Raw genomic sequence first — 13,073 nt, forward strand, 5'->3', positions numbered from 1 at the left:
GGATCCCATCATCCTGTATGTAGGGGTTGTTTTGTATGTAGGGGTGTAAACAAGCCGAGTTTGGGCGAGCTTTGCCTGTTCAAGCTCGGCTCATATAAGTTTAAGTCGAGCTCGAGCTCGAGCCGGGCTCAAACACGAGCCTAACAATTGTGTTTGAGCTTGGCTCGCCAAGGAGTTATCCTTGCTCGAGCTCGGTTTGCTAGCTCACTTATTCAGCGAGCCGAGCCTGTCGAGCCGAGCTAACTCAACAAATTTAAACTTTTATTTTTCTATTATAAAATTTATATTTTAAGCCACAGCTCAAAAAGCCACCTTGCCCAAACTACTAGCTTAGGCAAGCTCCAACTAAGTGAGCCAAAAAGGCTCAACAAGCATTCTAAAGTGTGAAGGTGGGACCCCCTCACAAGCAATGCTTCACGTGTGCCAATACTTTTGTTTTAATAATTATCTTCTTGTGAGGGGCATGCCCTTTTATAGATAACTGAAGGTGGGATTTTTTGCTTCCTTATCGATGTGGGACGGATGAGGTTCAATTCTTTCACTTTTTTTCCCTTCTCATAAATTTTACTTCACAACTCTCTCTCCTTCCGTGGACCCACTGAACCATGGCAATTGTAGATTGCTTATTTCTTTTACTTATTTCCTCTATTCCATCCATCTCAGGTGTTCCAATCTGCAGCAAATCAAACAAAAGAATATATCTCAAAAAATATCTAGATATGAATTTGATTCAAGAAGGAAAATGGGAAGTGTGTAATGTGTAATGTGAAAAAAAAAAAAAACAAAAAATTGAGCCTTGGGGCTTTTCTTCTTCTTTTTTTTCTTGTAGCAAAAATGAATTAATGTGAAAAAAATCAGAATGTTTGGTATGAAAAAGATTAAAAAAAAAACATTGTTTTATAATGAGAGCCCACAAGTTTTTTTACCAAACAGAGGCCACAAAGTCTTTTTTTTTTTTTTTTTTTTGTTCCTCCTCTTGTTGTTTGGCAAATTAGAGCTTAGAAAAATTTGTCATTCATCTCATATAAACTAAGAATAATTCTAGAAGTATTTTTGTGTCTTTCTTGTTTCCCTTCAAAAACAATTGTATAGAATATATAATTGTAGTTACTTGATATTATGAAGAACAACAATAAACGTAATAATTATTTTTTAGATCATTATCATTATTTATATGAATATGATCATATGATTTAAATTCAAATTGTTAAGTTTTTACTTACCGTAAATTGTGATTATAATGTATAAATTATAAGAAACATATTAGTTACTTAATTATTAATCATTTAATCTAATAGTAATACTCAAACTCTAAGTAATAAATTCATATGATCTAATGGTCGTATACTCATACTTAAATTTTATGATCATATTATCTTACAATTACTATTAATATTATCTTAGATCTAAGATCATGTGATACATCATATATGTTTTATAAGAATAAAGTATATAATTATAATGTATTGATTAAATAACACAATAACTTATGCAGATATACCATATGATTATATAATGATTAATGATTATGTGATATATACGATTCCAATTTTCAAAGTATAAACTATCTAATTATAATATTTGTATTAAATGACACAATAACTTGTGCGGTTGTACTATATGATTATATCATATGATAAAATGATTAATGACAATATCATATATATATATATATATTTCTTATATGTTTTTATATTAATATATACATATATTATATATATAATATATACACACACATATACATAAATAACAAAAAAAAAAACAAAGGTATATAATATATTTGTTATTATTGAGTAAATGAGTAATGTTGATTATATATTGTTATTTGTTACTTAATAAAAAATATACGACGAGCTCACGAGCTGAGTCGAGCCGAGCTTGCTTCGTTTAATATTCGAGCTAGAATTTGTGTTCACGAAGTGTTTCATTTAATATTCGAGTCGAGCACGAGCCGAGCTTATGCGAGCCGAGCCCGAGCTTGCTCGCGAGACGCTTCGCTCACTTAACAGCCCTACCTATATGCCTGACCACAAATGCATGTTTTGTTGATAATGGCTCAAATTGTCAACAAGTGTGAAGATAATTGCTGGAAAATATCAATTTTCAAGTTAGTGGGCTCAAGCAATATTTATCTATAAGAGGATAAGGTTAGTTTTAAAAGGAGTCCAAGAACAACTTGGAATTAGATTTTTGGAGAATACGTGTGTGGATAAACATGTGGGCTGCAATGCTTGTCTTCATCATGGAAAAAACTTTGTATTCATGATGGTTTCGTTTTCCCAGCAGCAATTGGATTAGAATTATTTCTCATCTTTTTTCATGATTAAGCCTCTATAAAAGGACATGCAGTCTTTGGTTAAAAGGGGATCCGGAAAATCCAAATTGGTGAAAGCACTTTGTGGCATTTACAAAGTGTAGAGAGTTTTTCTTTACTGGGTCTTTGAGAGGAAAATGTTGAGTGGGGTGTACAAGGGGTTAAGGGCTTGGGATATTATATTTGAGCGGTTCAGGCTTGTACCATTGTACTCAATATTTCTCAATAGTAAAGAAGGAGACTGAATCACGCCTTGTGGACGTAGGCATATTGCCGAACCACATAAACTCTTTGTGTACGTGTGTGATTGGTGTGTGTTCTTGTGTGTTTTCTTTCCAAACTTGTCTTTCGCATAAAGGGCTGGTGGGAAATTGGTTGCCAATTAATTATCAATTTTTCCAACAATTGGTATCAGAGCTTGGTTGCAGATTTCTACTCGTTAAGAAGAAATGCAGTCCTTGAAGTTTGGGATTGAAAAGTTCGACGGGAGAATGAACTTTGGCTTGTGGCAAATACAAGTCAAGGACATCCAATTTGGGCCACACAAAACGTTGAGAGGAGCAGGTTCGGCAGATTGCTCGAAAAACGCTAATAGTGTTTCTCTCGCTGCAGTGAGAGATGATTATGATGATGCTCTTTGATAAGGGCATATACATCTTCTGGCATGACCGCTAAAAATGTCAGGATAATGGATGTGTTCTATTAGCGGGTTCACATTTGCATATAAGACATTGGTTTGGTTTTTTTTATGTCGGGTATGTGGTGGAAAAGGGTGTCGATGGCTGATGAACTTCTGGGGGAACCAAACATGGAAGTTGCACCATATTTTTCAGCAGGATTTTTTTCGACATGTGCCAAAAAATGAAAATTCTCGGAATGGTTTAATTCTAAATGCATGTGCTCTTTATGGTGGAGCATGATAATTCTTGTAGAATTATTACTGTTGGTGTAGACAGTGTTTTGTACGACATCCCATGGCGTGGGGATGGACATCAGTCAAGATACAGACTTGAGGTCTCAGGTGGAGGTTGCCAAATTTTCGCCAAGGTGGAGATTGTTGATAATGGCTCAAATTGTCAACAAGTGTGAAGATAATTGCTGAAAAATATCAATTTTCAAGTTAGTGGGCTCAAGTAATATTTATCTATAAGAGGATAAGGTTATTTTTAAAAGGAGTCCAAGAACAACTTGGAATTAGGTTTTTGGAGAAAACGTGCGTGGATAAACATGTGGGCTGCAATGCTTGTCTTCATCATGGAAAAAACTTTTTATTCATGATGGTTTCGTTTTCCCAGCAGCAATTGGATTAGAAGTATTTCTCATCTTTTTTTCATGATTAAGCCTCTATGAAAGGACATGCAGTCCTTGGTTAAAAGGGGATCCGGAAAATCAAAGTTGGTGAAAGCACTTTGTGGCATTTACAAAGTGTAGAGAGTTTTTCTTTGCTGGGTCTTTGAGAAGGAAAGTTGAGTGGGGTGTACAAGGGGTTAAGGGCTTGAGATATTAAACTTGAGCGGTTCAGGCCTGTATCATTGTACTCAATATTTCTCAATAGTAAAAAAGGAGACCGGATCACGCCCCGTAGACGTAGGCATATTGCTGAACCACATAAACTCTTTGTGTACGTGTGTGATTGGTGTGTGTTCTCGTATGTTTTCTTTCCAAACTTGTCTTTTGCATAAAGGGCTGGTGGGAAATTAGTTGCCAATTAATTATCAATTTTCCCAACATGTTTTTATGGTGATCATCAATATTACCAGTTGGTATTCTTTCATAACAATGATAAAACCATTTACTCCTACTTTAATCCAGATCAATTAAGATAAACTAAATAAGGATTTGGGAACCGAAATACCAGAACAGAACAATTTTTTTTGCCTGGTTCAGATTAAGGGCTGGAAGAATTACATCCCGATACCGGTACTCTGCATTACTAATAATCCCAACTTTAAGCCCTGGCTCATGCACCCATCTTAGAAATGGTTGGGAATCTGGAAAGATGGTATAAGGAGCAGATGAACCAAATGATGAATATATGCGTCTAAACACCTTCTCAAATGTCTCCTCATCATAATCATATCCAGCCTGTAGTCAAAACAATATTACCCTTAAAACTTCCTGACACGGAAATCATATGTAAAAGTCTGAGCCAAAAAGTAAACATTTTACTTTCAGTATCATTATGGTCACTCTACTTTGTTAATAGGGGTGTGTTTTATAGCTCATAAAAGTAATAAATAAATTCTCACACATTGAACTACACTAGCCTTTTTGGAGAACAATGTGTGTACCACCATACCATGATTTGATACACAACGATTACCAACAAGTATAAAGCCAGTGTAGCACTTATTGCAAACAGTATAAAGCCAAAGCGATACATTGTATCAACCAACCCCTTCAGCAGTTTCAACAAATCCTGCATTTACACTATTTAAACATTTAGGTAGCATAAAAAAAAATGTTCCAACTAAGTCGGTGAAAATGTTAAGGTAAATCTCCATTTTTTGGTTGATTAAGTTGCTCTGCATCGATGACAAAATTATGTAAAATGCAAAGGCTTCTCCATCAAATAATAGAATCTTGGTGAACATGCATTTTCTTTTCAAAATTTTAGTTTTTGTCAATAACGCTAATTAACATGAAAGTCCTTTTTGAGAAAGTAGCTCAATCACTCCAAATGGAAAAATGTAGAGGGAGAAAAATATGGTCTGCACTAAAAGCCTCCTACTTCTGAGCTAATTACATGCACTAAATCCCTCCTACATCAAATATTACAAATTATGAGCATTTTGCCCGAATATGAACAGTATAAGAAAAGGAGAGAAATTCATAGCCACATATAAAACTCTCATCTACTGCATGAAAATTCATGACTTGCCAGTCTTTTCAAACAACGCCGGATAAGAAACTTTGCAATGCTATCTAAACTGTTGAGGGTGGCATGAACCCATCCATTTGCTAGTGGGCCAGTGAGGTGGCTTCTCCTAGTTGGCTTTGTAGTAGGAGTATTGTTTCACCGACTCTTTCTCAAAGTCCTCCTAGGTGTCGGAGTTTGAGATTGACTTGGAGAAGGCTTTAGTCCCCCTTGCTTTTAGATTTCCTTTGACCGACTTTGAGCCTTATAAAAGGCATGCTTCAGCTTGGTTCTAGTGTGTGCCAAACGTGAATATATGTGAGCACCAATGGGTGGAGAAAAAGAGAGAATCTAAGAAAGTGTGTGCAAGGGCAGCAAGGGTGTTTTTTCTTCTTGCACTAGAAGAAAGATACTCATCAGGGGCGACTCAAAAGTCGCCCCTAATACTCAACTATTAGGGGCGACTTTCAAAGTCGCCCCTAATAGTTCCGTGTTAGCGTCCACCTCGAAGTAGACGCTAGTAATGGGTCGAAAAGTTAACTATTAGCGTCCACTTTACAGTGGACGCTAATAAGTCGGCCCTAATATACGCGCTGGAATTATCCTAGGGGTGGGAAAAATTTTAGCGGCGAAAAAAAAAAACTTTTAGGGTCGACAATAGTCGACCCTAATACTTAACCAATAGCGTCCACTTAAGTGGACGCTGAAAGATGGAAAAAAAATAAAAAAAGAAAAAAAAAATCACATAAAAGCTCAATAGGGTCAAAGTCAACCCTAATAGTTAGGCATTTTGTCGACCCTAAAGAGTGCGTAGAAGAATTAAAAAAAAAATTAAAAAAAAATAAATTTGATGACCAATAGCGTCCACTCTATTGACCTATTATTAGGGTCGACTTTGAGAGTCGACCCTAAAGAGTGCGTAGAAGAATTAAAAAAGAAATTAAAAAAATAAATTTGATGACCAATAGCGTCCACTAAGAGTGGACGCTATTGACCTATTATTAGGGTCGACTTTGAGAGTCGACCCTAATAGTTAGGCATTAGGGTCGACAAAAGTCGACCCTAAAGAGTGCGTAGAAGAATTAAAAAAAAATTAAAAAAATAAATTTGATGACCAATAGCGTCCACTAAGAGTGGACGCTATTGACCTATTATTAGGGTCGACTTTGAGAGTCGACCCTAATAGTTAGGCATTAGGGTCGACAAAAGTCGACCCTAAAGATGCGTAGAAGAATTAAAAAAAAAATTAAAAAAATAAATTTGATGACCAATAGCGTCCACTAAGAGTGGACGCTATTGACCTATTATTAGGGTCGACTCTCAAAGTCGACCCTAATAGTTAGGTATTAGGGTCGACTTTGTCGACCCTAAACAGTGCGTAGAAGAATTAAAAAAATATTAAAAAAAAAATTTGATGACCAATAGCGTCCACTACGAATGGACGCTATTATCCTATTATTAGGGTTGACTCTTAAAGTCGACCCTAAAGATTGCGTAGAAAAATAAATAAATAAATAAATAAATAAAATTTAAGCTAATAATTAATTATAAGATAAATATCACATTAATGATCTTTTATACTAAAAAATTATTAAATTTAAATTTGTTGTTAATATTTTAATAATAAAAACATATTTAATATTTGACTCATCCAACATATAATTTGATGCAATATCTCCTTCCATTAGGATTTGGCGTTAAAATGTTATTTCCCAAAAATTTACCTCCGATAATATGTCATTATTTATTTTATATAAATTATCGGATATTCGATCGATCGTGATAGGATCAAATGATCGATCAAACTTCAAACAAATTAAAGGTTCGTTCACACATCCGTTAGGTCCTACTGCATTTGTTCGATTGATCATGATAGGATCAAATGGTTGATCAAACTTTAAACAATTGAAATTAAAGGTTTGATCGAATATCCAATCAATCATAATGAATTAGTTCGATTGATCGTGATAAGATCAAATGATTGAAACAATTGAAAGTGAATTAATTCGATTGATCGTGATAGGATCAAATGATCGATCAAACATCGATCCTACTTAATTAATTTGATTGATCGTGATAGGATCAAATGATCAATCAAATATTCGATCAATCCTAATGAATTAATTCAATTGAGATCGATCATAATGAATTAGTTCGATTGATCGTGATAGGATCAAATAATCGATCAAACATCCGATCGATCATAATGAATTAGTTCGATTGATCGTGATAGGATCAAATGTTTAATCGAACATCCGATCAATCCTAGTGAATTAGTTTGATTTATTGTGATAGGATCAAATGATCAATCAAACTTGAAAAAAATTGATGGTTTGATCGAACATCTAATCGATCCTAGTGAATCAGTTTGATTGATCGTGATAAGATCAATTGATCGATCCAACTGGATACAATTGAAAGTTCAATCGAACATGTGCATCTTACATGTTCAATAAATACATGTAATTTTTATAGATTAGGTTAAAAAAAAATTCTTTCAACCCAGTTTGAAGAAAAATTTTGTCCATATATATATATATATATATATATATATGTGTGTGTGTGTGTGTGCGTGTGTGTGTGTGTGTGTGTGAGAAAACTACAAAATGATGTATATATATTAACAAATAAAAAATAGAAAAATAGGAAACTTTACTAATTATGACCCAAAAAATTAATTTTTTTTTTCAATCAATTTTGACTTAAAAAAAAATTAATAAGCTAATATAATTGTTTTAATAAGTTCAAATAAAAAAAATTAAAATGTAGACAATCAGCGTCAACATTATAGGTTGACGCTGATAGTATGGTTATCACCGTCGACTAAGTCGACGCTGATATAAAATTATGTTAGTTTGGTACAAATTAGAAGGCGGGATCCATTGGCGCGGCGGGTGAAATTTTTGAAAATTTTTTTTTTTGTATCTCCCCCTTTTTTCTTCTTCGCCTCTCTAACCCATTCTTCTCATGTTATCCCCTGCCTTCTTCAATTCTGCACAATACCAGGAGAGAGAGCTAGAGCGAGAGAGAGAGAGAGATCGACACAAGAGAGAGAGAGAGAGAGAGAGAGTGACGGACAAACGGAGATTGACAGATGAGACCGAGAGAGAGAGAGATGTGATTCAAAGTTGCAGACACACAACCATGTATTTTCTCCCTCTAGTTGCAGAAGCACAGCCAGGTTCTCTCTCATTCAGTCCTCTTTCTCGTTCTCCTCTCTCTCTCTCTCTCTCTCTCTCTCTATATTTTGTTTTCTTAGGTTTTATTCAATTTTTTTACTTTAATCACAGACCTGATAGATATCTCTTTGTCTCTCTCACTAATGAACATTTGTCTTTCTCTAGTTGCCGAGCAAGGAAGAAAGAAGAGCTTCAGGTAAATTTTCTTCCTCTTCGTCTTCTCTCTTTTCGTAACTGTCCTAAATTCTCTCTCGTCGGAACCCTGTTTTCTCATGCTTTGGTTAATTTCCAATCTTGGTGCATATTTCTGAAATTTACACTTCATGTTGGCATACCTATGGATGATTTGAGAGTATTTTGCTAATTTGAGGATTATTGGGTCAACGCTAATGGTGGGTGTTGTTTTGATTTTGGGATAATTTCTTGATTTGATTTTGTGTGTTTCTTGATATGGGATTTTATTTTGGGGACCCTATTCATAAATGTTCTTAATCATTTATATGGAATTTGAGGATTATTGGGTCAACGCTAATGGTGGGTGTTGTTTTGATTTTTGGATAATTTCTTGATTTGATTTTGTGTGTTTCTTGATATGGGATTTTATTTTGGGTGCCATTTGAACTACATCTTATTGGAGATGTTTTGTGGTGAAAACATCTCATCTTGGGACTCCTGTGGGGCATTGTGCCAATTTGAATAACCTTCCTCTTGGGACTCCTGTGGCGCAAACAGAATTCAAAACCAGAAAAATCTCATCTTCACCAACCAGAGACTCTGCATTTCTCTATTAATGGTTTCCTGTGTGCTTCCCATATCAAATGGTACGTATGCAACCTTTAACATCTCCTCAGTTCTCCAAAAACCCATCTTCTTTCTAATCTTAAAAATTCATTCACTCGGCTTTCATGTAATAGCAGCAAAATCCCCATCCAAAAGCATTTTGTTTTCCTCATAAAACCGAGAGAATTTGATGGTTGTCAACAGCTTAGCATAATTCCAGCTACATTAATATTTCTACTCTTGGAGTTGGAGTTAAATGTGTGTTTCAAAACTATAAAAGACATTTGTGATAAAGATTATATTTTTAGCATACCCATCTGTTAAAATGTTTAGCATTCCCTATGAAGCCCAGAAAAAAGATGGAAGTTTGGTATACCCACCTCCTCAGCCATCTCTCTCTTCATTCTCTGCTCCTTATTACAGTACCAACTATGAGAAAGAAGCAACCCCAACATCATCTTTTAGCAGAATCAGTCCAGTACTTCTTTTGCTTATAGTAATTCTAGCAGTAATCTTCTTCATCTATGGTCTTCTCCATTTACTTGTAAGATTTTTCTTGATATGTGATTGATTTTTATGTAGTAGTATATTTTCTTGAGGGAACTTCATCAATTAATGAAGATCATGCTATGTAGGGCCTGTAACTTTTCTAGTCCAGCAAAAAGTTAACTATGAAATCAAGGCATAAAGAAGTTATTAATACTATTCCTTTGAATTTAAATGCTATTGTATGTTTCCCTTTTCTCAGAAATAATATACTTTAATATATGAATAGCAGTGCTACTTATTCTTAAATTTGATGTGTGATTTGTGAAACATGTGATACTATGGTTTTGTAGTTTTAAAATGCTTACTTAATCGGGCTCCTTATCCTTGTCTGATTCTTCAGTATTGCTGATGGATATTGTACAATCACATGAATACAATGGTTATGGATACTGTACAATCACATGAATAGAATGGTTATCATGAAGAGATACCTTGCTTGTTCTTGTTCTTGTTCTTCTTTTTTATTTTTTTTATTTTTTACTTACATGGAGTGTTAAAGATCTATCTTTGTTTTCTTATGATAATATGTTATGTACATAATTGCAGAGCTTGCTGTCGGTAATATTGTGAGGCGTGTTTTGCACATTATTAGGGAGGAGGATCTATCTCTCACAACGGCTGCTATTGCTGGTTTGGGCGTATCCGCTGTTAGTGATGATGATGATGATGCTGAGCACAATGATCATCCAGTTCTATCAGCTGCTTCTCTTGCTGCTGCTGCAAGAAGCACTTTGTGTCCACCTTCCTTGCAGACCCTTCTTGAGGATGTGCCTGACTCAGCAGCTATTCCTCACACTTCTTCCTCTGGGGGTGATTCTGATGGAAAAAGCAGATATGAGCTTAGCAGTTTTTATTTTATTCAGTTATAATATTGCTGTTATTGCTAATTCTCTTACAGTCATATTTTTATTTAAAGCGATTAGTCTTGGAGATTGCTTGAAGAAGTTGACTATGAACTTACACTTTGATGTTGGAAGAGAAATATTACATATTCCCACCTTCAGCTTTTCTAGCTTTTTAGCAAGTTTATCATCATTGCAGTTAACACGTGGTGATGACTTGATATGCTTTGCCCTGCCCCAATATCCATTTCCACAAACAGAACAAAGATCATAAAATTCAACCAAAAAATGTCCATCTCCAGAACCCAAAGCTGAGTTCATGTTGATAATTGGAAAATATTACATTTCTTTGGAATGATTTAAAGTCTTTCAGAACTAAAAAAGTTGGTGAATTATGTAAATTAATATTTGTTGCCATAAAGGAACTAGAGCCACAAAGTAGTACTCCAATAGAGATAAGAAAAGTGTCATTTTGCTACAAGGTAAATCTTAGCAATGATAATAGTATGCTTTAATGTTCCCTGGTTCTGCGATCGATCGCACTTGGAGTGCGATCGATCGCAGTACCAGAGGGTTTTCAAGTAGGTTTTTTATATTTTGCGATCGATCGCACTCCAAGTGTGATCGATCGCAAAATGTCGAAAACCTACTGGTACTGCGATCGATCGCACACGATTGTGCGATCGATCGCAGATTATTTCTTTTTTAATTTTTTAGGACTATTAGGGTCCACTTTGTGGACGCTAATGGTTAACTATCAGCGTCCACTTTGATTTGGACGCTGATAGTTAATTTTTTTTTTAAAAAAAAATTGAGGACCATTAGGGTCCACTTTGTGGACGCTAATAGTTAACTATCAATGTCCACTTTGGTTTGGACGCTAATAGTTAATTTTTTTTTAAAAAAATTTGGACCATTAGGGTCCACTTTGTGGACGCTAATGATTAACTATTAGCGTCCACTTTGGTTTGGACGCTAATAGTTATTATTATTATTTTTTTTTAAAGGACCATTAGGGTCGACAAAGTGGACCCTAATGGTTAACTAAAAGTGGACGCTAATGCCTGACTATTAGGGTCGACTTTCGCTTCCGTTTACATCATCTTTAGGGTCAAAACATTGCGACTTTTAGGGTCGATAAAGTGGACGCTAAAAGTGATCATTAGGGTCGACTTTTAAGTGGACCCTGATAATCAGACATTTGATCATTAGGGTCGGACTATTAGCGTCGACACCTTTAGGGTCGACAAGTCGACGCTGTTGGCAACAGCGTCCACTTTTGAACCTTTAGGGGCGACTTTGAGTCGCCCCTAAAGACCTAATTTCTTGTAGTGTTGGTGGTTTTTGGAGGAGTCAAAAATAAGTGATTAGAAGAAAAATGTGCTACAGAGTGAGAGAAGAAAATAGAGATCAGCCGCCATCTGTTCCAGCAAAAGAAAAGTTTGTACATCTATCTTTTGTATTCTATTTTGGGAATAATCTCTCTTGTATGATAATGAGATTTGGGTGTATTGAGGCTTTGGAATCTGAGTGCTTTTCTCTCTACTATTTTTATACTACATCTTTTGATAGTGAATTTTTTTCGGGGCGTCTCCGCCAGATAATGTAGGCTTGTTAAGTCGAACCACTTAAATCATTGTGTCATGTGTTATTGCTTATCTTTGTTATTCCGCCTTCTTCTTATTTTTTGCATCTCACAAGTCTTAAGAAATAGGATTAGTTTTCTAACAACTGGTATCAGAGCTTTTGGTTCGAGTGGGAGCGATGACAGTAGAAGAAGGAAAGATAGGGATCGAGAAGTTCGACGGCATAGATTTTGGGTACTAGAAGGTACAAATTGAAGATATCCTTTATGGGAAGGAACTCCATCAACCTCTTTTGGGAAAATAACCTGCTGACAACATCTATGATAACGAGTGAGCTCTTCTTGATCGTAAAGTCCTAACAGTTATCAGGTTATCACTATCAAAATCAGTCCCACACAACGTTAATAAGAAAACGTGTCACACTAGCCCCTTTGTGGAGTATACGAAATCCCATCATGCAGCATGTCTGTATCTAAATGGATCTCACCTTTCAAGAATTCCATGAAATGATGATTTAGATTTGAGTAACAACTAATAAATATATAAACATTTATTAAGGTTCAGTTCTTATATTGGATTAGCTCTTGGGATCAACACCATTTTATTTATTTATTTTTTTTACAGTGATGTAAGACAACATGTATTTATATCTTTTTGTGTTTTTTGAATTAAAAAAATAATAAAGAACATATTGAAAAATAACTATTTAAGGATATTTTTATCCATCGTAAGAAATGATATTGAAAGTTTTATAAAATAAGAATGCAAAGATGACTAAAGCATTAAATACAGCTACATGCTTATTCATTCTTCGCACATCCCAGCAACCAACCGATATGATGTTGACGATATTCACATCACTAGTTCTCATCCTCAAGGAATCGGTGGTCTTCTCCAATGCTTACGTTCTCACCTTTAAACAACTGCATTGGTGTTTTTGATATATTGATGTTTTTGATGGTATAA

General features: G+C 35.0%; 1 protein-coding gene across 1 annotated transcript; it reads left to right on the plus strand.

Annotated features, from left to right (window-relative positions):
• The first annotated feature begins 8,857 nt into the window (after positions 1-8,857).
• On the plus strand, positions 8,858-10,548 carry LOC132169268 (uncharacterized). Its single transcript, XM_059580329.1, has 2 exons — positions 8,858-9,171; positions 10,226-10,548. The coding sequence occupies exons 1-2, from the start codon at positions 9,141-9,143 to the stop codon at positions 10,546-10,548; spliced, it is 354 nt and encodes a 117-aa protein (XP_059436312.1). The 5' UTR covers positions 8,858-9,140.
• The last annotated feature ends 2,525 nt before the right edge of the window (positions 10,549-13,073 follow it).

Source organism: Corylus avellana, chromosome ca2, assembly GCF_901000735.1.
Source record: "Corylus avellana chromosome ca2, CavTom2PMs-1.0".
In the NCBI taxonomy this organism is placed as follows: Eukaryota; Viridiplantae; Streptophyta; class Magnoliopsida; order Fagales; family Betulaceae; genus Corylus; species Corylus avellana.